At 44.0% G+C, this 24316-nt stretch overlaps 2 protein-coding genes across 8 annotated transcripts in view; one reads left to right on the forward strand and one right to left on the reverse strand.

The window, feature by feature from the left end:
• Positions 1-703, reverse strand: part of PMPCA (peptidase, mitochondrial processing alpha subunit) — a 37760-nt gene extending 37057 nt beyond the window's left edge. The window contains exon 1 of the mRNA XM_029611062.1: positions 547-703. Coding sequence (XP_029466922.1) covers positions 547-596 — 50 coding nt within the window. The 5' untranslated portion in view covers positions 597-703. The remainder of the gene's footprint in view (positions 1-546) is intronic.
• ENTR1 (endosome associated trafficking regulator 1) lies at positions 658-22499 on the forward strand. 7 transcript variants are annotated; one of them, XM_029611068.1, is made up of 9 exons: positions 661-870; positions 1281-1393; positions 2571-2981; positions 4231-4304; positions 5027-5138; positions 6010-6072; positions 13527-13666; positions 20033-20085; positions 20489-22499. In XM_029611068.1, exons 1-8 carry the CDS (start codon positions 840-842, stop codon positions 20034-20036), a joined length of 948 nt encoding a protein of 315 aa, XP_029466928.1. In that variant the 5' UTR covers positions 661-839; the 3' UTR covers positions 20037-20085; positions 20489-22499. The 7 variants fall into 7 exon arrangements, 6 of the variants coding, with proteins under 6 accessions (XP_029466924.1, XP_029466925.1, XP_029466926.1 ...); XR_003858078.1 differs by lacking the exons at positions 20033-20085; positions 20489-22499 and adding an exon at positions 12387-12491 and having other exon boundaries at positions 658-870; positions 13527-13634; XM_029611064.1 differs by lacking the exon at positions 20033-20085 and having other exon boundaries at positions 660-870.
• The last annotated feature ends 1817 nt before the right edge of the window (positions 22500-24316 follow it).

Consider the following 24316-nt stretch of genomic DNA (forward strand, 5'->3'; position numbering starts at 1 on the left):
AAAGAGAGGAATATAAAAATCTAAATAAATAAATAGATCTGTAACGATGAGGCTTTACCGGAGCTCTTGCTAAGCAACATTTGAAGGCTTGTACCCAGTTTTTGCAGAGAAATTTTCAGCAGTTCCTGGTTTTGGAATATATAATCAACTACATTACAGGATTTATAAACCATGAGAAATCAGCACTATAGAACCCAGAATGTACTGTGGAGAGGGAACCTCATGGGTGCCCACAGGAGGTGAGGGGGCAAGGCATATCATTTGCTCCACTCCATATTTTTGTGAGTGCTTTTTGTAATTTTATTTTTGCTCCTCCCTGAACATTTTTCTGCAGGCCCTCGTGGTCGCTCTAGAACGTCCCGTGTTCCGTATTAAAGCTTTGGAGGTAACCAAGGCAGGGCTTCCTTACACGCGATACTAAGTCGGGCGGAGTTTACATCCCACCTCCTCCTCCTCCCCGCCCTGCACATGCTTTTCTATATACGGGGTTTCCACCACAACCCTCCCAGATCGGGGGAGACGGATACCGACGCCTCTCCTCCTCACCGGCGACAACGGCTCCACGCCCGAACTCCTATCACGTAAGCCGCCATCATCTCCACTTCTCCCTTAACTGCCCCCGCCCCATTCCAGCGCACTTTCGGCCTCCGTGCAACGTCACATCCGGCGCTGCAGTAGTGAATCACGCGACGCCAAGGGAGGGAGGGGGGGGGTTTAGTAGTTATTCTGCTACAGTGAGCAGTGGCGAAGGGGGTGTTGGTGCCTGCTAAGTAGCTAAATACCCCCACCCCCACCCCCACCACCCTGGGGCGGGTTCTTCTTGCTTTAGTGTTGTTGCTATGGCTGCTTTCTCAGCCAGACCTAACAATGGTGAGTGCACCCGACCCCCCCTCCCTCCCTCTCCCACCATCCCATAATCGGCATGGGAACTAATAGGGTCTCTGCTGCTGCTATGAGGGGATTGCGCGATGGAAAGGAAGAGATCAAAGTTGAAGGAAAGGGGTGCAGCAATGCTTCTGAGCCGCATTCAAAGGAGTCCTTGTTCCTGCGCCGGATGAAGTTAGGAATACTTGTAGCTTTGTGGATGCACATCTTGCCGCGGGTTTTATTAAATGATTATTATACTGCGAGTAAAAATTGGGTTTGCAAAACCCGATCTATTAAGAAAGCCTGTCTTATAATAGATACAACTAATAAATGAATCGGAACCCACCCGAATGTACACCGTTTCTGTTTTGAAGTTATTTTATAACCCCCCCCCCCCCTTCCTCTCGTTTCAGACGGGACATTGAAAGATCAGGATGAAGCTAATCCGTTTTCCTTTAAGGAGTTTGTGAAAAGCAAGAATCGTTCTGCAATGAAAGATGAACAAAAGGATAGGATGTATCAAAAGGTGTTTTTTTTTAATGTATTCCTATTTATTCTGCTGTAACCTTAAAACAGTTATGTTCGGATGTCTTAGAAGGAACTTAATCACATATAGGTTTCTACAAACTAGATCGATTTCGTTCTAAAAATTGGATTTTTCGGCATTTTATGAGTTGTTTTTCTTAAATCTAGAAAATAAGGTTGACCTTTCAGTGACTGCATCCAAGGCAGATAGCTTTTTGAGTTTATTGCTTATGCTTTCTTTGGCTGAGGTGGCAGATTGCTGTGATTGTTTGTTTTATATATTGTGTTGGATTTCATTTAAAGACAATTGATATTTAGCTTTTTAGCAAGTTGTATCCTGATAGCTTAATCATTAATGGGTCAATGTGTTTTTACATTGCAAGTTAATTCTGAACTTGCAGTAGCCAATTACTGGATTTGAAACTGTATGACAGTTTCCAGAATTAGAGTAGAAAGAAACTTATTGAAACATATTACAACTAGATAATCATAAGCCCAGGACTACCAGGTGATCACTAGATATGTCAATGAACTCCTAGCTCATCAAAGGTATTGTCCTGTATTTTTATTCCATTCTTTTATCATTCTGAACTTGTTTTATCTTGACAAACCAAGAATGGTTCCTGAATGTTTTGAGATGAGCTTTACATAAAAATTGAGGGCCAGGAGCTAGTGTAGTGGCCCAATGATAGTGCACTGCTGTATGGAGGACCTAAGATACATTTTGGGTCTGGTTTTTCCTTGCTTGGGTTGACTAGGGATTCTTCAGAGGCAATATTCACAGCTCTTGGTAGAGAGGGAGTCCCACTCATTGTACAACAACAACATCCAGTGACTGAATTTTGGGGTCATAATTCCAGAGTTCTGGAAGGGACCTAGGTGCGTGGCCCCCAGCTGAGTTAGTTGGAGGGGTAAATTGGGTGGGGGAGTGCCGCATCCCTAAGAAGTTGCAAAGGAAGGATGATGGTGTTGCATTCCAGTCCTGATATCAACTAACTTAAAAGAGCAAAGGAAAAGAAGAAGCTATTAGGCTTCCAAAAATATAGAGGGTTATTCAGCGTCGCTCATGGTTTCAAGTTGATTGTCCTCACTCTTGTTCTTGTTTCTTCTTAATAATGCTGAGATGAGCTCTGCGGGAGTTGTAATTAGAGCTAATGTAGATATTCCTTTTCTTGTAGGGACCATCCAGACCTGTACTGGTATCTGAAGAATCTTCTTCAGTGCTCAATAGAGTGGATATGAATCTGGAATTTCAGGAGCCAATTTTCAAAGACTCAGCAGTTGATGATATGATTGAGGATGAAGAAGACAGTGACTGGAGTGCGAGTTACCGGCCCTCTATCATTGAAGAAAGTCATGGAGCTAGAACTACTAGTCCCTCTCTAAACACCACTTCTGATTCCTTCTCCTTCAATCCATCTGAGCTGTCAGGAATCAAGACTTTTGTAAAATGGCCGTTAAATGACAGCAATGACTTTGATTTGCATAGCCTTGATTTATCGTGTATGAAAGCTAGCCAGGATTTTATTGCACACGGAAGTCCAGTGGAATACATGGAGTTTCATTCTCTGCAAATAAACTATGAAATTGTAGGTTTCAAAAAATATAAAACACAACTTTATATTATTGTTAGTTCTAAAGATTTTAGTCGCAAAAGAGAATGAATAATAGCAAGAAATGCTATGTCAATGGGTAGTGTGAATGGACCAAATAATTGTCCTTGAGGGTGTGATCACATACCCTGTTTATTATCTGGGTATTTGCATCTAGGAAGGGTTTTTACAATTATGATCCACAATTATTAATAAATAAATGACAGATTTTATTAAAAACACTTTTTGTTTTAAAGCTATTCTGGAATTTAGTATCAGCAGAGTGTGCTTAATATAGTAATCCACTATCTCTTGCTCTCCATGGGCTTCAGTCAGAATCCTCAGGAAGCACATCACATTTAACCATATACTTAGTTCTAACTCCTAAGCATTTTTATCTCCAACTGTATTTCATTTCTATTTCTTTATTCCAAAACACACAAAATGCACAAACCTTTTGGATTATTCTCATCTTAAAAATCACCTCTAACTCGATAATATAGTTTTTCACTTATCTGGAAATTTTTCAAACAGTAGTTTAGAGGTGATTTTTCAAGCTGAGAATAATCCAAAAAGTTTGTGCATTTTGTGTGTTTTGGAATAAAGAAATAGAAATGAAATGCAGTTGGAGATAAAAATGCTTAGGAGTTAGAACTAAGTATATGATTAAATGTGATGTGCTTCCTGAGGATTCAGTCTGAAGCCCATGGAGAACAAAAGAAGTGGATTACTATATTAAGCATGCTCTGCTTTCTAATATTAAGTGCTAGAATAGCTTTAAAATACTTACAAAATTATCAATGTTGGCCTTCTAGTAGTAATTTTTGTTGATTATAGATGCTATAATTCTGCTTTTTTGTACTGAAATGACAAGATTCTCCCATCACAATGGAGACTGTCATTTATTCTTTGATTTCTTGGTTTCTTATTATAATGAATTGTGATAGTCTGAAAAATTGTCTTTAATTAGGAGTTGCAACAGATGTCTTATTGTATAAGAAATTCATGTGCTGTATATGCAGTTCATGTGACAGGATTAGGTAGTAAAGGCAGTTGAAGTTCTAGATATTTAAGCTGAGGATTCCTGCCTATCAAAACTATTTGGAATGATCTTTCCCCTTATTTTAACTTAATGTTTAATATGTTTTTCACTGTTAATTTCTGCTTTATATCATTCAGTACTATTAGTCTGCAAACAGGGTCGGAGTACCACATTAGTAAACCTAACATTTTTACTCTCCCATAGATGAAAGAAGAGAATTCAAACCTTCGTAGAGCAATTCACGAGATGCAGAAGTTAAATGAAACACAGACAGAAAAGTATGTGAGTTGAAACTGGGCAAAAAAACAATGTGAGATTTAATTGTGTAAAGTGAGTCAATATAGAAAATGGAATGTCTGAGAAAGTTCAGAGTTGCTTAAGTCACTGAAGACAAAATGTGTGGGGTTTTTTTTTTTTAGATATATATGTGTGCATGTGATTTGTAGAACCTTGTGGCAGTTCTTTAATTTGAGACAGTTAAAAAAAAAAAAAGTAAATAAAGGTTTTTTGTTTTGTTTTTTTTAGATAATTTTCCATTATATAATTTATGGGAAATTCAGTTTGAATATTAAATCGATACAAAAGACTGAGCACATTCTAGCTGAGAGAACAATCTTTTTATAAGAAAACAATGAAGGACTTATTTTAAAATAACCTAAGATAACGAAAATGAACTCCATAACCGGGCCCATCCCAGGAAGAAATATTCAGCTGAATGGTACCAGCGATGTATTTATAATCTGTACAACATACTTCTTGAAAAGGCTGCTCTAGCATTTGAAACATCTGTGCTGAACATTTCTCCCCAACCTCGAATACGTTTTTTCTTTAAATTTCTTTTCCCTCCATTGGCTTTTATGTAGCAGTTTTCCCATAGACTATAAATCGAGAAAATGATAGGTAAAAGAGCCATGTCTACACAGGGAAGAATTCCTGACTTAAAAATATATATAGTACATTTTGTAAACTAAATCTGGGAAACCGTTTGTGGCTTTTCAAGAGTAAGGAAACTTGAGAGGAAATTGAAAGAAAAAGTGATGGAAGAGGAAAAAGAAGCTCAGGATCTGGAATCGATGGTGCAGCAGGTGGAACAGAACCTACAGATGATGACAGTAAGTTGTTGTCTTTCTGATGTCCTTGGATGGAGATAAGTGACATCCACTTACTGATAACGGATCACTTCCTGGCCCATGCTGTTCCTGCAGAGGAGACACTTCACTAGTGCTGTGGCTTTTGTACCATGTCACACTACAATCTGGGACTCTGTGCTTGGCTTCCAGTATAATAACAGGAGAGGCCATGCAGAATAGAAACAAATCTTTTTTTTTTTTTTTTTTTTTTTTTTATCGGGTTGCTGTGGCCTGGGGTGATTCGGAGGAGAGCATTTATAGTAAACCCCTCGCCCCCTTACTATCTGCAAACTAAAGCAGGAGAAGCGCTAGAAATGTTTGCCACAAAATGGATTAATTCTTCAGAAGTGATGCTGGGCAAGGTGGTCAAAAATTCCAAATAAGAATTACTTTTAGTATAAAATGCACATCTGTATGATATGGCTTTAATGCAGCAATCAAGCTAGGTAGAGAGTAAATTGTACAAATCTACTCTGCTTTAACCTTTCATCACCCCAAAAGACAGAAAATCTTCACTGATGTCAACTGTGCTGTTCGAACCTACGACTGTGAATGTAAAACTGCCCCCCCTCCCCCCGAATCGCTCTCTCTCTGCCTATCTGCAGTGTCACTGATTATTTATAACAATTTTGATAAATCTAGGTCATAGGGCCTCATTTAGTAAGCATTTTTCCTATAGACACCGAATGGGAGAAATTAGTAAATCAGGCCCTGAGATTGCATGTCCTCTGGGAACAGGGAAATACCTATAGTAACTGAATGTAATATGCTTTGAAGTGGCTGATGAGTCACAAAAGTGGAAATATAAATACAAACTTTAAATACAATTATTTTAAATTTGCCTTCCTTTCAGAAGCGAGCTGTAAAAGCAGAAAACAGTGCTGCAAAACTGAAGCAAGAAATTGCACTTCTGCAGGTAAATAGATATTGAAAAGTTTCTATACAGTGGAGGCCTTTTGAAAACAAGGTATGTGGTGAGAGAGTTCTCTGTATGTACCCGGATCAGTCCAGACAGCTGGGTTTTGCCTCCCTTCCAGCAGATGGAGACAGAGAAAAACTTTGAGAGCACCCTCTCTTAACCTGGTGTGCCACCTGCTGCTCCTCAGTATTTCTCTCTCCAGCAGATGAAGATGGTACAAAATCTGTGGTTCTGACCCAAGCTTAAAAAAAAAAAAAATTCTTGGAATGCAGCGGCCTCCCGGGGATTTGGTGGGACCATCCTCCCTGGTCGCAGGCAAGGAATGAGCAGGTGTTGGAACCCCATCTTTAGCTCCTTGGGGTGCAGAGGGTGATATCTGGTGGTCCAGTTTACTCCCCCCCCCCCCCCCCCCCCCTTGTAGCCTCTGCATTTCTTCAAAAAAGAGAGAGCTCTTTAATTATTCTGCCTAAACTTTGTTTAAAAAAAAAAAAAAAAAAGGCGGGACACAGTGCAGTCGGAGCGGGCAACAGTGTTTACTCGCAGCAGGAGCGCTGCAAGTACCCAGTCAGCGGTGAGTGTTGCCGGGCGCCTTCCCCCGTTCTCCCTGGGCCGGTTCACGTGGCTCCCCCAATGGTGGCATGCCCCGCTCTGAGCCGTTGCTCGAGCTGCGGGGAGAGATTTTCGAGCTGAGATTCGGACTGCTGCACTCGTTGTTTCTCTGGTGGGGGGAGCCTTTCCCGGGCAGGTCCATGCTGGTTTCGTCAGGCTCTGGCAGAGCTGTGGCTGCCGCTGAGGTGCAGGCCAATCCGTTCCTTCTCAGCGTGGGAATGGTGGCCATTTTGGACACATTTCGCGCAGCAGAGGCTGGTGCATTAGGGGGAGGGGATTTTCCTCCAGCACTCTCCTGCCGATGTTAGCCCCAATGAGGCCCAGGGGGTGTTCTGAAGGGGACCCCCAGTATCCGTGGAGGGTCTCTAGGGGGCCAGTCTCTTTTTTTCCCCCCCCAGAGTTTATCCTTCTAATGCACCATGCCTTTTTGGCCAGTGGTGCTCAGAAGAGAGGACTTCCCGGTGATCAGGTTCCCGAGGACCCACCTGGGAAGGTGGTCAGGAAGGAGGATCTGCCGGCGGCGACGCAAATCCAGATGGTTCATACTCCCGCGGGATGTGGAACTTCCTGGGAGGTGGGGACTGACGAGTCTGATCAGGAACAGGGTCAGGAGGATCCTCCTCTGCCCTCCGAAGGCCCGGACCCCGGACGAGAGGCTGGTGCTCTCCCCTTGGTTGAGGGTGATCACCCGAAGGTGGTCTGCCTATTCCGTCATGAGGAGCTGGCCCCCCTTATCCCACACGTTCTGCAAGAGTTGGGGATTTTGGCAGCTCCTGTGGACCTAGCCCTGGACAAAGTGGATCCCATCTTAGTGGGGCTGCGAGGCCCTGCTCAAACTTTTCCTCTCTACTCCATTTTGCAGCAAATGATGGCGCGGGAGTGGGACACTCCGGAGTCTGGGCTCAAGGTTGGCAGAGCAATGGACAAACTCTACCCTTTTCCGGAAGACGTTTTGGAACTTTTGGGTTCCGAAAGTGGACGCGTCCGTTTCGGCGGTCATGAAGCAGACTACCATCCCGGTGGTCAGAGCGGCAGCGTTGAAAGATCTCTAGAATCGCAAGCTGGAAGGTCACCTCAAGAGGATTTTCGAAGTTTCTGCCCTGGGTATTCGGGCTGCGCACTGCAGTAGCTACATGCTGAGAGCGGGACTCTGCTGGGTGCATCAGTTGCTCAGCACTAAGGATTTGGAGCCCCCAGAGGCTAAGCAGGCAGAACGCCTCTAAGCTGCTGTCGTTTATGGCATGGATGCTTTGTATGACTTTCTTCGCACCTAGTCGTGGACATTGGTGTCGGTAGTTTCTGCCAGGAGGTTCTTGTGGCTCTGTAACTGGGCTGCGGATGTATCGTCAAAGGCTCAGCTCGGTGCTCTTCCTTTCAAATGGCAGGCTGCTCTTCAGAGAGGACTTAGAACAGCTACTAAAGCAGCTGGGTGATAATAAGGTGCATAAGCTCCCAGAAGATAGGCCGAAGGGGCAGAAGACTTTCCCCTTGGCTCACTCTCATTTTTGTGGCCAAAGGCGTTTCCAGCAGAGCAGAGCACATGGCGCGGGCCAAAGCAGACCTCTGGGAGGTTCCAGGCTTGGTCGCAGGCCTACCGTGGGCATAGATCACCTCGTGATGGTTCCGGGCAGGGGCCTAGTGGGACTAAAGTTGTCCAATAAGTTCTGGCTGGCCCACTCCTCGAACCTGGTCATAGGTGGTCGGCTGACTCTTTTACAAGGAGTGGGTCAAAATCACTTCAGAACAGTGGGTTCTCAGTGTGATAGAACACGGCTATGCATTAGTTTGCTCGTCTGCTATGCAACCTGTTTCTAGTGTCCCCACCAGAAAAAGTGGTTATCGTTCGTCAGACCCTGGAGTGCATCTGAAGTTTGGGGGCCATCGTGCCGGTTCCCCCAAAAAACACGGAACGGGACGTTACTCCATTTACTTCGTGGTCCCCAAGAAAGAAGGGACCTTTCGGCCCATCCTGGACTTAAAGAAGGTGAATGTGTCTCTCAAAGTGCTGCTCTTCCGGATGAAGATGCTCCACTCTGTCATCATGGCTGTACGGAAATTTCTGGTGGCATTGGATTTGATGAAAGCCTATCTCCACATCGGGATTCGCAAGGACCATCAGAGGTACCTCAGGTTTATGGTCAACATTTTCAATTTTGCGCTCTACCATTTTGGCCTCGCCACAGCTCCACGAACCTTCACCAAAGTCATGGTGGTGGTGGCGGCCCTGAGGAAGGAAGGGATTCTGGTGCATCCCTATCTGGACGATTGGCTCATCTGAGCGAAGTTGGCCGACCAGTGCTCGATGGCAGTAGATGTCGTTCTCCACCGCCTGAGGTCTCTGGGCTGGGTGGTCAATCTCGCCAAGAGCCATCTAACCCCATCCCAGGTCCTGAACTTTTTGGGAGCACGCTTCAATACCCGAGTGGACAAGGTGTTCCTCTCAGAAGATAGAATCCTCAAATTGCACAGCCAAGTCAGACGCCTCTGTGCCCAGGGTCTGGGATTACCAGCAGGTTCTTGGTTCCATGGCTTCGACCTTGGAACTGGTCCCGTGGGCCTTTGTGCATATGAGGCCGCTTCAAACTGCATTGCTGTCACGCCGGAACCTGTTGTCGGAACAATTCCACCTCCCGCTACCACTTACAGGCATTGCCAGATCCAGTCTTTCGTCGTGGCTCACCCAGGACAACTTGCAGCGCGGAATGAATCTGGAGATACCCCAGTGGATAGTGGTGACAACAGATACCAGTCTCTCTGGCTGGGGAACGGTATGCCAGACTCGGTTGGTTCAGTGCCGGTGGTCTCCAGTGGAAGCATCCTGGTTGATCAATCGTCTTGAGAAGAGCTATCCGGCTGGCTCTACAGAGCTTCGTACCCCTCCTGCACAATCGGGCAATGAGAGTCCTGTCCGACAATGCGACGACTGTAGCCTATATCAACCGGCAAGGAGGAACCAGGAGTCGTCCCATAGCATTCAAAGAGGAGAAGCTGATGTCCTGGGCGGAGCAGTATCTAGCGATGTTGGCGGAGTCTCACATCGCGGGATCAACCAACATGCAGGCAGACTTCCTCAGTCGACAACAGCTAGACCCAGGAGAGTGGGAGCTGTCAGATGCCGCCATGCGCCTGATCTGTCGCGGGTGGGGCAAACACCACGTGGATTTGATGGTGACTCACACAAATACCAAGGCGATGTGCTTTTCAGTCACAGAAGAGATTATGGTGCGGAGGGCGTCGATGCCCTAGTAGTTCCTTGGCCACACGATGTCCTCCTTTATGTGTTTCCTCCATGGCTGCTGGTGGGAAAGATTCTTCAGAGGATAGAACTTCATCCAGGTTGGGTGATTCTCGTGGCACCGGAGTGGTCACAGAGGCCTTGGCTCGCAGACCTTGTGAATCTGGCCCTGGAGGGCCCTCTCCGACTCTGTCATATTCCGAATCTTCTTCGCCAGGGACTTTTTATTTTTTGACCAGGCAGATCGCTTTTGTCTTGTGGCCTGGCTTTTGAGAGGCAGCAAATGAGGAAGAAAATTGCCTCCGGATAACCTATTTCCACCCTTTTGCGGGCCCGGAAAACCTCCATGTCTCTGGTATATATTCGTGTATGGAAGGTCTTCGAGGCCTGGTGCCAGCCTCAAGGGGTGGATCCTCGTAGGGCTTTGGTGTCTGATTCTCTCCTTTCTGCAGAATGGCTTAGACAAAGGATTGTCTTATAATTTGCTGAAGGCTCAGATCTCTGCTCTAGGATGCTTGTGGAGCCACACTCTGGGTGCTCCTCTAGTGACTCATCTGGATGTGTTGTGTTTTCTCTAGGGCGTGACACGTGCGCCTCCCCGACTTGCAGGCTGTGCCCCTCCTGGAGTCTGAACTTGGTTCTCCAGGGTTTGTGCGAGGCCCCCTTTGAGCCACTCAGGAAGGCTACCTTAAAGGATTTCAGGTTGAAAGTGGTGTTTTTGTTGGCTATTTGTTCAGCCAGGAGGGTCTCAGAGCTACAGGCCTCGTCCTGCAGGGAGCCTTTTCTCCACATCTCTGATTTAGATGTATCACTGTGTACTGTCCCATTTTTTTGCTTTTCATGTGAATCAATCAGTAGAGCTTCTGGCTTTTCCTGCTGTGGAGCTCACAGGTCCTCGGGCGAGTCAACTTAGACAGCTAGATGTCTGACGTGCTTTGTTGCTCTATCTTGAGGCTACCAATGGGTTCCGTTTGTCGAATCACCTTTTCGTTCTGTGGTATGGGGGCAAAGAAGGGACAGTCGACGTCTAAAGCAACTATTGCTCGTTGGTTAAAGGAGTCCATAGTGTCTGCTTATATTGGGTCTGGTCGTCCAGTCCCGGAGGGCTTGAAGGCTCATTCTACTCGAGCACAGGCGGCTTCATGGGCCGAGTGTCAGCTGGTTTCCCCACAGGAAGTCTGTAGGGCAGCTACCTGGCGGTCTTTACATACTTTTGCCAGACACTACAGACTGGATGTCCAAGATTCGGTCCCCTCCAGTTTTGGGGCCACTGTCATCCGAGCGGGACTCTCGCTGTCCCACCCCAATTAGGAGAGTTTGGGTACATTCCAGCTGTCTAGACTGATCCGGGTACGTACAGGGAAAGGAAAATTGGTCCTTACCTGCTAATTTTCATTCCTGTAGTACCACGGATCAGTCCAGATGCCCGCCAGGTCGGGGTTTCCAGGTTGTGGGTGGAGAGCCTGCTCGCTCTGTACTGTATTGTTGATTCATGCCTTTTTTTTCTGAAGAAAAGTATAGGTTTTTCTAAGACCTTGTTCATGTTGGCAAAGTTTTATTCTTCATCCTCTGCTTGTTCGGGGGGGTGGGGGATGGAATTCGGTTAAAAATGGTTATTCTTTAAAATATTTCTGCTTGGGTATTAACAAATACTGAGGAGCAGCAGGTGGCACACCAGGTTAAGATAGCGCTCTGAAAATTTTTCTCTGTCTCCATTTGCTGGAACGGAGGCAAAACCCAGCTGTCTGGACTGATACGTGGTACTACAGGAACGAAAATTAGCAGGTAAGGACCAATTTTCCTTTCTTTGCCTGGAAGGGAATAGCCACTAGTCCTATTCATTTCTCTAGCACCACTAGATGTACACAGCCATGCTTTACAGATGCACATAGAGAGCCCATGCTTTGTGGCATTTACAATCCAGTGAAGATAGACGAGATAAATTAAGCCTCAGGAAATGAATTTATTATTATAGTCATTACAGTCACAAAATAAACATTTTAGGTCCCTTTTTTAAATATTATTTTCTCTAATAATCTTAAAGGAAAATCTTAACAGTCCTCAAGTTATATTTACATTTATTTGGATTTATAACCTGCCTAACACAAAAAGGCCTAGGCGGAGAACAAAAATTTTACATACATAATATGATAAGACGAACAGACAAATGAAATAATAATAAAACATGTTGAGTGATAAAATAACATGATATCAAATATAATAAAACTGGCATATAGAAAATAATAAAACATATTGGGTAGCAAATAAAATAACATATAAAATCAGGTTCAATAAAACTTGTGTGGGCTAAAACAAACTTATAAAATAAATAAATTAAAAATAAGATAAAATGCTGTAAAATAGAAAAATTAAATAAAAGATAACTGTAGGCCAGATTAAATAAGAGTTTTTTGATCAGTTTTCGAAACATCTTAAGTGAATCACACAATCTGATATCTGTTGGTAGAGAGGTGCTGCGACGGAAAAGGCACCTTCACGAGTGATGTGAAGTCTGGCGTGTTTGGTCGATGGAATCTCTAAGAGACCTCGCTCAGAGGAACGTCATAGCTTGGTGGGTTGATAAAATTTAAGAATTGCATTGGCCCAGTGAGAGGTATGATCATTGAGGAGCTTGTGGACAAGCATGCCAACTTTGTACCTAATGGGGTAGATTTTCAAACCGCGCGAATTGGTGTACTTTTGCTGGCGCATCAGGCGCAAGCAAAAGTACGCGGGATTTTAGTAGATACGCGCGTATCCGCTAAAATCCTGGATCGGCGCGCGCAAGGCTATCTATTCTGTATAGCCGGCGCGCGCCGAGCTGCGCAGCCTACCCCCGTTCCCTCCGAGGCCGCTCCGAAATCGGAGTGGCCTCGGAGGGAACTTTCTTTTGCCCTCCCCTCACCTTCCCCTCCCTTCCCCTACCTAACCCACCCGCCCGGCCCTGTCTAAACCCCCCCCTTACCTTTGTCGGGGGATTTACACCTCCCGGAGGGAGACGTAAATCCCCGCGCGCCAGCGGGCCGCTAGCATGCCGGGACGCGACCTGGGGGCGGGTACGGAGGGCGTGGCCACGCCCCCGGGCCCGCCCCCAAAACGCTGCCAACACGCCCCCAAAACGCCGCGCCGACCGGGCCCGCCCCCGACACGCCCCCCTCGCCAAACCCCGGGACTTACGCGAGTCCTGGGGTCTACGCGCGCCGGTAGGCCTATTGAACATAGGCGCACCGGCGCGCAGGGCCCTGCTCGCCTAAATCCGCCCGGATTTAGGCGGATTTAGGCGAGCAGGGCTCTGAAAATCCGCCCCAATGTGTTCATTGATAGCCAATGCAGTTCAATTAACAGTGCCAGCAACTATTTCATTTTTTAATTTCATTCAGTACAGCATGGCGACATTCATGTCTATGTGAATTGCTTTCTCTACAGCAATTCACATAAAGGTGGCAAAGCCAAAAATGCTCTTGCCCATGATTTGCAGCTCTTGTGACACTGCAATTCTCGTATCCATTTGGCCAGTTGGGATGCAGAATTTCCCAAGATTTTCATAATGAAGGTCAAAGAAAAATGAGATAACATGGCTCTCTTAGTTTCTTTTCTTTATTGACAGACTGAGCTGAGAAACTGCAGAGCTGAGAACGAAGCCCTTCACATGGCAGAAAAAGCCAATGTGGCTGCGGTAAAACAGAACACACATTTTGCGTTAGAGAATCTCCACAAGGTGGTAAATAATGCACAGTCTTTCATAACGTAAGTAGCCTTTAAACCAGGGCTCATGAAATACATTTTCTTGCTATACTAAATTAACAAAAGCAGTATGAAATTTTAGGCTGCTGTGAAAATCTCTTGGATTTCTTTTGAGTGAGTGTGTGAAGATTGCAATTTTCAGAGTACACAGCTTTCCAGGTCATGATTTCATCTGTGGTCCATGAGCTGCACCGATTCATTCTCCAAAAGCAAATCAGACTTTCATTGCTGACACGTAAAATCCCTCAACAAAGATGCATTATTGAATTTGAGACTGAGGGACTAATCCTTTCACTATATATCTTTATTCTATTTCATTCTGCTATACCAGTCCAGACAAGTGGGTTATGTCCCCCTACCAGCAAGATGGCAGCAGAGCACACAGCTTTCTCATGTGACATCGCCACTACTTAGGATTGGTGCAGCACAGAGAGAACCAGTATTTTCCATGGTCAAGTCACACTAAATTGGTATGTCATTAGATGGTGTCGAGTCAGGTACTTATCTCTCCCAGCTAAATTTTCTAGACTTTTTCTTGAGCGTGTGTGGTAGGTTCGCACCTTGCTCGAGCTTCGCCCCTCCTGCTCAGTCTTTTTGTTCGCCATAGCAAAAAGTTGGGTTACTGCTCTCTCCTGCAGCCATTGCCACACTGTTCCATGTTGGAAGAGACCATTCCCGCAAGAGCATCTGCCCCTTCAAACTTTGTTCTTGCTGCTCTAAGAAGATGACCAGAAGGGATCAACACTCCATTTGCCTCTGCTGCCTGGATCCTGATCATGACTCTGCCTCTTGCAGGGCTTGTGGTAGCGTTGCTACCGGGAACTGAAGGTTAAGTATGAGGCTTTATATTTGAAGACTTCTCACTCCAAGAGGAAGCCCCCTACTTCTCCTGAATCTTCTTCCAAGCACCACAAATCCCACAACTCTAGTAGCTGGGACAGCGCGTCTTCTAGGCACCCTGTTGTGGACCTGACCATAAGCTCGAACGCTGGTTACACTTCTCATCCACATGTGCTTGTGGGGCTGAAAGTGATCTTGGCTCCCCCGAAGTCCTCACACCATGCTGGAGCCATAGCTTCACAAGGCCCCGAAGGTGCTTTGGAACTGCCAGTGCTGACTCGCACTCCCCAAGGCTCCATTTTTTCAGAGGGCTTGGCCACCATTTTTGCTCGCTCCCACCCCACCCCATCATGCAGGCCTAAGAAGGCCCCTAGTAGTATATCCCATGAGAAATTCTGAGTTTTATTCTCTGTCTCCATTGCATGCTATGGGTTTCTTTTATGGATGTGTGTGTGTATGTTGCGGTTTTTTGTTTTGGGTTTTTTTTATTGGCATGAGTTTTTTATTCTGTCTAGGGGCCTGGTGAGAAATTAGGAGCTATCTATTTTGCAGCACAAGGCTCACGATTGGGCTTTTCTAATGTACTGCGGGTGGCTCTTATGAAGGCCAGGTTTGCATCACATTGGGTCAGTGCCAATATTTCCTGGAGGGTTCCTCCAGCTGACCGTAAAAAATCTCGCAGGGAGGGCAGCAGTAAATCCCTCTAGGTCTACAGAAGGTGAAAATGACAGCATTCTCTCTTTCTTACAAGGGAGGAGATGTTTTCTTATTAGCAGTCTCTCCTGGAGGGGTGAATTTGTGTCACTGTTTGGTGTAGGAGATTATGGTATGGATTCCCTGTCTTCAGGAGCTTCATATTTTATTCAAGGAGATCCTTACCATTCAAATAGGGCAGTCTTGCCTGCCTGATGGAGATAAGGGTTTCCTAAATTTAATCTCAGGGGGGTTATTTATTTATTTATTTAGCAATTTTATATACCGATATTCATGTAACAAGTTACAAATCACCTCGGTTTACATAATAACAATAACCATTGCAAAAGAATTGCATTACATTAAACAAGGAAGTAAAACTTGGATGCAAACAAAAAGGGGTTGATCAGCAAATGAGAAGGACGAGCACATTTTTTGACAGGGGAGGAAGGTGTCTGAGAAAGAGACAAGGGGATAGGGAGAGACAAAATGATGTAATTGTAAGATCGACAGAGATCCGTGTGGATTGCTAGTGACAAAAATTCTACTAGCTAAGCTGCGAAAAGAAATTTGAAGGGACATTGGAGTTAAGAAAAGACTTCTTTGAATAACCATGTCTTGAGTCTTTTCTTAAAGGTGGTTGGGCATTGTTCACGTCAGAGATCTGGTGGGAGCGAGTTCCACTGTGTTGGTCCAGATGTAGAAAGGGCTCTTTTTCTTAATAAGGATTTCATGGGGTAGGCCTGCAAGATGTCTTTATATGCTACCCTCATCGGTCTGGAGGGAATGTGAGGTCGTAGTGGGAATTTAAGATCCAGTGGGGAGATGTTGTGAATGGCTTTATGGATGATCGTTAGCACTTTGTATAATATTCTGAATTTGATAGGGAGCCAGTGCAGATTCTGCAGGATGGGTGTAATATGGTCTCTTTTGTTGGTCTTGGTCAGTATCCTTGCTGAGGCATTTTGTAGCTTCTGTAGAGGTTTGATGGTATTAGCAGGGAGTCCGAACAGAAGTGAGTTGCAATAATCTATTTTTGAGAAAATTATTGCTTGTAGGACAGTCCGAAAGTCTTGGAGATGGAGGAGAGGTCTCAAACGTTTTAGGACTTGAAGTTTAAAAAAACACTCTTTGGTGGTGGTGTTGATGAAGCTTTTGTAGTTCAGATGGTTGTCCATGCTGACTCCAAGGTTTCTGACTTGTGGAGAGAGGGCTGGTTGTGTAGTAAGGTATGTGTTGGATAGAGAGTGATTTCCTTCTTGGGTGATGAGGAGGATCTCAGTCTTCTTGGTATTTAGGATCAGTTGGAGTTTTGTTAGAAGGATGTTAATGGATTGCAGGCAGGTGTTCCAGAATTCCAAGGTTTTAGCAAGAGATTGTGTGATAGGTATGAGGATTTGAACATCGTCTGCGTATAAATAATGAGATAGCTTTAGTTTGGTGAGAAGGTGGCAGAGCGGTAGAAGGTAAATGTTGAATAGGGTCGGGGATCCTTGTGGGACTCCCACGGTGGAACTGATAGGGTGTGACTCACTGTTGTTGATTTTGACCTTGTAATGCCTGTTTTGAAGGAAGGACTTGAACCAGTTGAGCTCGGTGCTTTTGATACCGATGTTCGAAAGTTGCTCTATGAGGATATCGTGGTTCACCATATCGAACGCCACTGAGAGGTCTAGGAGAATGAGCAGGCAAGGCTGTTTTTCGTCAAGGTTCAAGAGAATGGCGTCTGTTAATGAGATTAGTAAGGACTCCGTGTTTCTGGATTTCCGAAAGCCAAATTGTGTAGGGGAGAGGATGATATTGTTGTCTAAGAAATCTGAGAGTTGCTTGTTTACGATTCTTTCTAAGATTTTGGAAATAAATGGTAGGTTTGCTATAGGGCAGAAATTGGCTGGGTCGTCTGGAGATAGATTAGGTTTTTTCAGAAGAGGTTTAAGGATGGCGAGTTTGAGAGGGTCAGGGACTGTCCCTTCGGATAAAGAGCAATTGATGATCTCTGCAATAGGTTTGGCGATAACTTTGGGGATGATGATGAGTAGGTTGGTTGGGATCGAGTCCATTGGGTGAGAGGCTGGCTTGAGCTTCTTTAGAATGTTTTCGATTTCTAATGAAGAGGTGGGCTCGAAGGTTTCTAATGAGGGGGTGGGCTCGATGGTATCCAAGGTAGTGGTCAGCGGTGGAGACTTAAGGCTTTCGTGGGGAGGACGAAGGTCCTTATTGTCCGTCAGGGAGACAATGAGATTTGAGATTTTGTTCTTGAAGTAAATGGCTAGTTCTTCGGCTTTGTTTGAAGCTTGGTCATCCGGAATAGGCGTGGAAGAAGGTTTGGTGAGCAAAGAGACCAGGGAGAAAAGAGCTTTAGGATCGAAAATGAAGTGGTGGATTTTCTGTGCGAAGAAGTCTCTCTTAGTTCAGAGGATGACGATCCTGTAATGATGCATGAGGGATTTGTATGCTTTCTTGTTTGCTGATGATGGGTTTTTCCGCCATGAATGTTCTCTGTTTCTGAGTTCACACTTGATGGTTTTAAGTTCCGGTGAGTACCATGGTTTCCTGTTGTCCTGGTTTGATTGCAGGACTTTGGTGGTTAACGGGCAAGTTAGGTCTGCCACTCTTTCAGTGATTTTGGACCATGAAGATAAGGCAGAGATATGAGGCACCTGCTGAGATTGGTGTACGAAGCATTGAGACAACATTACGAACATCTGTGACTTCCATTGCTGCACATCGCACAGTGTGGCTAAGATAGCGAGAGAACTAAGAAAATGATGCAGAGGGCCTATAACACTCTGACTTGTCTCCTCATTATTATGCATAGGTGAGCCCTTAAAAGTAGCAGGGAGCAAGTACCAAGGATCAGTCAGTCGTTTGATCACTGTCCATCCATCTGAGAGCTGCCTAGTCTTCCTGTACCTGGGCTAAATAGCAACTTGCAAAGACAAAGAGCACAGCAGAGCTGGTTTCACATGCCTCAAATATACTTGACTAGAGAGCTGAACAACCCCTGCTGCGTTAGTGACAGAGATTGCCCTCTCTAGTTCTGTGCCGAAGAACCGAGAAGGGTTGAGACTGCCAGAACAAGGACCTGGAGACCGTGTGAGAAACTGTGCTCCAATTCCAGTGTAGTGGGTAAGCAAGATAAGGCTAGAGGGATGTGATGCCAGGGTTAATTCTGTAACCTGATAACCACCGGTTTATTTTCTTTCCCTATGATAATTGTTGTCCCTGTTTAGATTTATATTCTGCTTTTCGCACTTTTTTCAGCGCTTCAAAGTTACATTCAGGTACTGTAGGTATTTCCCTACCCCCAGAGGGCTTACAATCTAAGTTTATACCTGAGGCAATGGAGAGTATTACAACAGCTTCTGTCTAAAACGTGTCAGATAAATGGTTGGTATGTGTATCGCTAAGCTAGGCGGGATCGCTGGAATAAGGAAGCAGTAGGGAGGGAGATAATGAGACCCCTAATCCCCCTACACTTCCTTCTACTGAAGGTAATACCAATGCTTCATTTTTGTTTAGTTTTTTGTTTATTTTCTTGCGGTCTAGTCTAGAGTATGAAGGCAGCTTCAAATTCCTGAGAGTTGTCCAGTGGTTTGCCCTTTGCTGTGGGGGCCTGTGAGGTTGTTTGTTACGGTGCTTCAAGATCATTCAAATGTCTGTCTGTCTGCTGCATTCCATGTCTGAGCAGTTCAGATGAGATGATTTTACAAAAGGCTGCAGTTTTTGTAGTCTTGTGTGTTTCAAAGCGGCCCTTACTTTTTTCTCTCGTGACATGGTTAGGCTTTGATACTTCCAACTTGTCTAGACTGGTTTAGTAGGATGAAATGGAGGTGAAATTTTCTTATCTGTTAATTTTCTTTTCATGAATCCTGCTACACCAGTACAGGGTTGTGATAAGAGAAGGGGGGATGTTACAGTCAGTTGACTGTATAGTGTCTATTTAGTACAAAGGATTTTTCCCTTCTTGTAACTTCTGTTGCTGTTTTCTGTCCTTGAAGGTAAGTTTCTGTTTTCCACAGGGTCTGAACAGGTAAAGTTATCTCCAAATTTTTGAAGTTGTTTGCCATTCTTGTCTGTTTTAGTGCTTTGTCATAGGAATACTGGCTCTCTCTCCGTGCTGCACTAACCCTAAGTAGTGGCAATGATGTCACATGAGAAAGCTGTTTGCATTGTCCCCATCTGCTGGTAGGGTGGAACATAACCCACTTGTTTGGCTTGGTGTAGCAGAATTCATGGAAAGAAGATGAACAGGTAAGAGAATGTCACCTTATTAATCCACCCTGGTACCACTTGCAATTAAATGTACTTGGGGAAAATGGATTAGAGAAGGAGCAAGCAGGAAGTGTTTACTACATGAAAAATCAGGAATTGCAACAGGCAAAAGTATTTTGTAGGATTTCTTAAAGCTGGTCTTATCTAAATTTTATCTAAATTGAAATGTTAATGAATTTATATGCAACTTTTTTTTGCGCAATGAATCCAGCTTTGCACAGTGAACTGTAATATATACTTGGATCAGATTCCCTATCGGAGCCTGCAGCACAGACTCATTCTTCTGTTTCTGACTTCAGGCAGTTGGTCTCTGGAGCAGAAACCTTGAACCTTGTGGCTGAACTCCTTAAATCTCTGGACAAAATCTGTGAGCTCCAAGAGGAAGGTGACTCACGAAAGAACAGCTGAAGAAATCCTCATTCCTGGGCTGAAACTACTGAAAAGAAACATGGACATGTTTCCTCTAACTTTTAAAACTTGTAATAGAAATCTTTCCAACTGTAGAAAAAAGTTAAATACCTTCACTAAATTCTTTTTTTTTTTTTTTTTTTTTTTTTGCAGATAGGTACCAAAGATCATTAACCTTTTTACTGCTGGATTTCAAGGCATCCAGGGTACTTCTACTACTTGTGTCCCTTTGCCTGTAGGCATTTTCCAGACTTAATATGTAAACAAAGATTTCAGATTTGTCCTATATAATGCAAGATATTAATCATGAAAGGGAGCCTATATTTTCAACAGGTGGCAGATTTATTTTTAAATAATTTTAATTGTATTTTCACAATATTTCAATTTAACACATGGGACAAGTCCCCACACTGAATATATTTGTTTCACATGGATAATGCTGTTTTTGATGATAGTTCTGTCTGCTTATAGTTTCTCTGGCTAACTTACTGTATTCTGAGCCCAGAGATCCAGGAGAAAGGAGAATGACCAAACTGTTTTATAAGTGGAACCTTTTGTTAACAGACTAGTTTTTAATGCTGATTTTTTTTTTTCTTTTTTATGTGACAGACAGGTGCTGAAAAATTATTCATGAGTTTACAAAATGCAGGAAACAAGGATTGTATTTCAAAGTTTGCAGCCCAGTGTGTATCTACATGCCTTAATTGTGATAACTATTTAATCAGGATCTCTCCCTGGGAGCCAGTTTCAATGTATTTTAGTTTGCCTTACCTGTATGCACAGTTCATCTCACACAAGCTGCTTTTCTTCCCTACCCACTAAAGTAGTGTTTTTCAGCTCTGAGCCAAGAGGGCCACAAACAGGTCCTGGTTTTCAGGGTAACCAAACTATGCAAATTTAGTCTTGTTCTTGAACTATATGAATAAATCTGAACATTGGGTATAGCCTGAAAAGTAGAGTTGTTTTACAATCCTCATGGAGGACCCCCTTGCTTCTGATCATGTGCCTCAGATATGACTTTTGCAACTCTTGAGTGCTTGAGAAACAAGCACATTCTGTTTTATAATTGGACAGAGCCTGGTGGCTCCTGCTGCTTTGCATTTCCCAAGCTATGGTCTCTGTTAGAAGCCACAGTCTGCTAGAAAATGTAAGCAGATAGATAGTAAAATAAAAATGCAAAAGGGTAGAGAAGCCCAGAATGACTGGAAGTTTAAGTGTGTGCAGGGGTGGGATTTTGCTAATTGAGTTGGGGGCATTCTCTTTTAAACATGTCAGTTACTAGAAGTAGAATTATATTAGTAGGATCTTAAGTGCCTTCTCTATCTACATATGTTTTTTAGAAGATGCTAGCAATATTAATTGCTAAATCCTAACTAATGTACAGTCTTATTTTTTGTGTTCATGCACTAAAATGCACTTTTTGACTATTATATGGTACTATCCTTTTTAAAGTAACTATAGCAGCATTTAGACTTGTTGGTTTGCACTTCATGAAATGATCAAGATCTGAATAATACAAGTTCTTCAGACAGCTGGAAGCAATTGGGAATAATACTCAACCTTTTTACTATTTTTTAGCTCCTGTTTGGATTGTACAATTTCCATTGTATGTCAAACTAAGGATGCTCCACAAGGCTTTTTCTTCTCAATTCTAAATATTATTTTAAAGGTAGTTTATAGAAATTATTTAAAGCTAATACTATTGTCTTCTATATGATCTGACTGGAAAACTGAAGACTTGTTTAATTTTAGATAAAATGCACAACCTGTATTTTTAAATACATTGTAATGTAGATACTTACAATTTTAGAAATTAAAATATTACAATTTACTGCAAGTAGCAGGACCAGCATTAACTACCTGACATAAAGCAGAAAAAGATGCCATTCTTTGGGCTTAATTAATGAAATTATTTTAATGAACTGATTTGAAATGGCTCTCCTGTCATTTCTTCTACCTCCCCATTTTGGCACAGGTAGGAGACAAGGCTTCTTTCCTACGCAACTGATTGGAAGAGGAATGGCCACTGTACCACCTTTTATTTCTGTAGTCTGCTTTTTAGCCACTTCAGAGCGGATGACATTCCGATTAACGTAGGTATTTCCCTGTCCCCAGCGAGAGCTCATGTTCTAACTGTTTATGTAAGACAATAGAGGGTGAAGTGACTTGGCCAAGATAACAAGGAGTGGTAGTAGGATTTGAACCCTGGCTGCTATGGTTTGCAGCTCACTGCTCTAAATATTAGCCTGCTCTTCCACTCTGCCCACCAGTTTCCTCCTACTTAGGCAGAAGCAGGGCTAGCTAGGGATATTTATTTCCTATTTTATATCCCCTTCCAATTTACTTTAATCCAGGTATTGCAGTAACTGTGCTTGGCTTAGGGCCCTGTACCATGGCAAGAGTGGCCAACCCTGGTCTTCAAGAGCCACAAACAGGCCTGATCTTCAGGATATTTCTGTGTTTTGATTTTGGAAATCCTGAGAAAAATATATGCAGTGTAGTATTATGACCTTTGTACCTTGTTTTATGCTGTAATGCTTTTTAAAATTGTGTGTTGTATGTATTCTGCCTCAATTTCTAAATGTGTGGATAATAAATCCCAATAATTGAATATGCCTCAGTGATTTTGCATTCACTGCCTCCAATCTCATACATATTGTGGATATCCTGAAATCCAGATGTTTGTGGTTTTTGAGGATGGAAATTGGCCACCTCTGCACCAGGGTTCATTTCAGGGCACTATAATCCATTCACTAAGTGTCACCATTGTGTAATGACACTGCTTCCTGTTCCTGCTCTGTGATCCTACTGCAGCAACGCCAGCCCCAGCCAACTCAGGGAATGGAAGATCTGAACCAAGGGCCCTTACACTACCTGGGCTGTACTGTACTACTCACCAGGTAAAGTGAGAAAAAATATTATGTAGCAGAATGCTGCCTGACCATGAAATGGCAAAGCTAAAATCACCTCAAAGTACTGGCTAAATCCTTCAAACAAAAAGGGATGATAATCTTAAAATCATCTCCAGGAAGACTGCATCTTCATGTAAATGCCTAAGGCAAACCTGTTGCACTATACTGAATGAGTCCCCTTGCTATAACATACAACCTGGAGTTAGAAAAACTGAGAAACATAAAAGACCTACAGCCATTATGCCTGGAGGATGAATCATTACATTTCCTAGCACCCAGACAGATGAATTCAGGACCAGTGGATTATGCACCTCTACCAGCAGATGGAGATGAAGCAAACTGATGTCACTGCAGGGGTATATGACTTGTAACATCAGCCTGCCAGTATTCTCTGTCTCCAGCAGATGGTGGTTGTGCATTTCCCTACTGGGGATTGCTTCAAATTTTAGAAGGAGAAATAAAAGGAGATTTAATTCATCCTGCTCTCCTGTGGTGATACCTAATGGTCCCTCCCCCAACCTGAGAATTCCTAAGGTGATTGCTGAGATCCCTCAGATGAGTGCTTTGGTGCAGTAGCTGGTTTTCTCAGCCGGCCTGGACGTAGCTGTTTAAAACAGGAAGTCAGAGACAGTCTCTACTCAGCTGGGAAAGGCTGAACTCGGGTAAGGTTTAAAAATAAGGAGAAAGACAACATAGAAAGATTGTTTGTAGGCCTTCCCCTTCCTCTGGTTTCCATGCTTGGCGTGCCGTTCTAACATTTGTTCCTGCTCTCTTGGGAGATTAAGGGAGTTGAGCAGCCCAGATGGGCTAGACCCTGCTGTTAGGCTTTTTTCTGTGCGCTGTCTGGTAGCCTGCGGTGGTGTTTTCGCATGCTTTACTTCTGCACGTTAGGCTACCCTCTTCAGGACCATTAGTGCATGCAAGTGCATCTGGCTGTGTGTCCAAGTTGTGCACCCAGATTTTTTGGCGTGCAGCTTGTGCGCACAATCTGGTTGTGTGCTTAAGTTTGGAGTGGTGGAAGTGTGCCTAGTTTTGCGATGCCTAGCCTTGGGACGCATACATTTTGTGCGCCTAAATTTTACAGAGTGAATTCAGCTGGATGCACACTTTCAGTTGCCTGTTAAGTGTACTGACAGACTAATGGCACCTGTGGCTAAGAAAGCTAAGTGCCTTTCCCCTCTATACTGCCTCTCATATTCGGGCATCTCAGCCTGAAGTGCCCTCTAACTTGTGCCAGTGCTGCTTAGAAGCTCAGGGAGAATTATCTTCCTCTAATTTTACTAAGCCTGGTTCTTCCCAGCCTGACGATGGCCTGGGTAAGGACATGTCAGGAAGGACGCTTGACTTTAGAACTCCCTTAACTGATTCATCAGCAAAGGACAGTAGCTCAGTGGGAACACTGAGAGGAGAGGATCACCTTGTGGTGGCTGAAAGGAATCAGTAAGTTTTTGCTTGGGACATTGTCTTTTTTAAAAGTATTGGGGCAAAGTTAACTATTTGGGAATATTATTTAGTATGTGTGTGT

Source organism: Rhinatrema bivittatum, chromosome 8 (assembly GCF_901001135.1).
Source record: "Rhinatrema bivittatum chromosome 8, aRhiBiv1.1, whole genome shotgun sequence".
NCBI classification, from domain to species: domain Eukaryota; kingdom Metazoa; phylum Chordata; class Amphibia; order Gymnophiona; family Rhinatrematidae; genus Rhinatrema; species Rhinatrema bivittatum.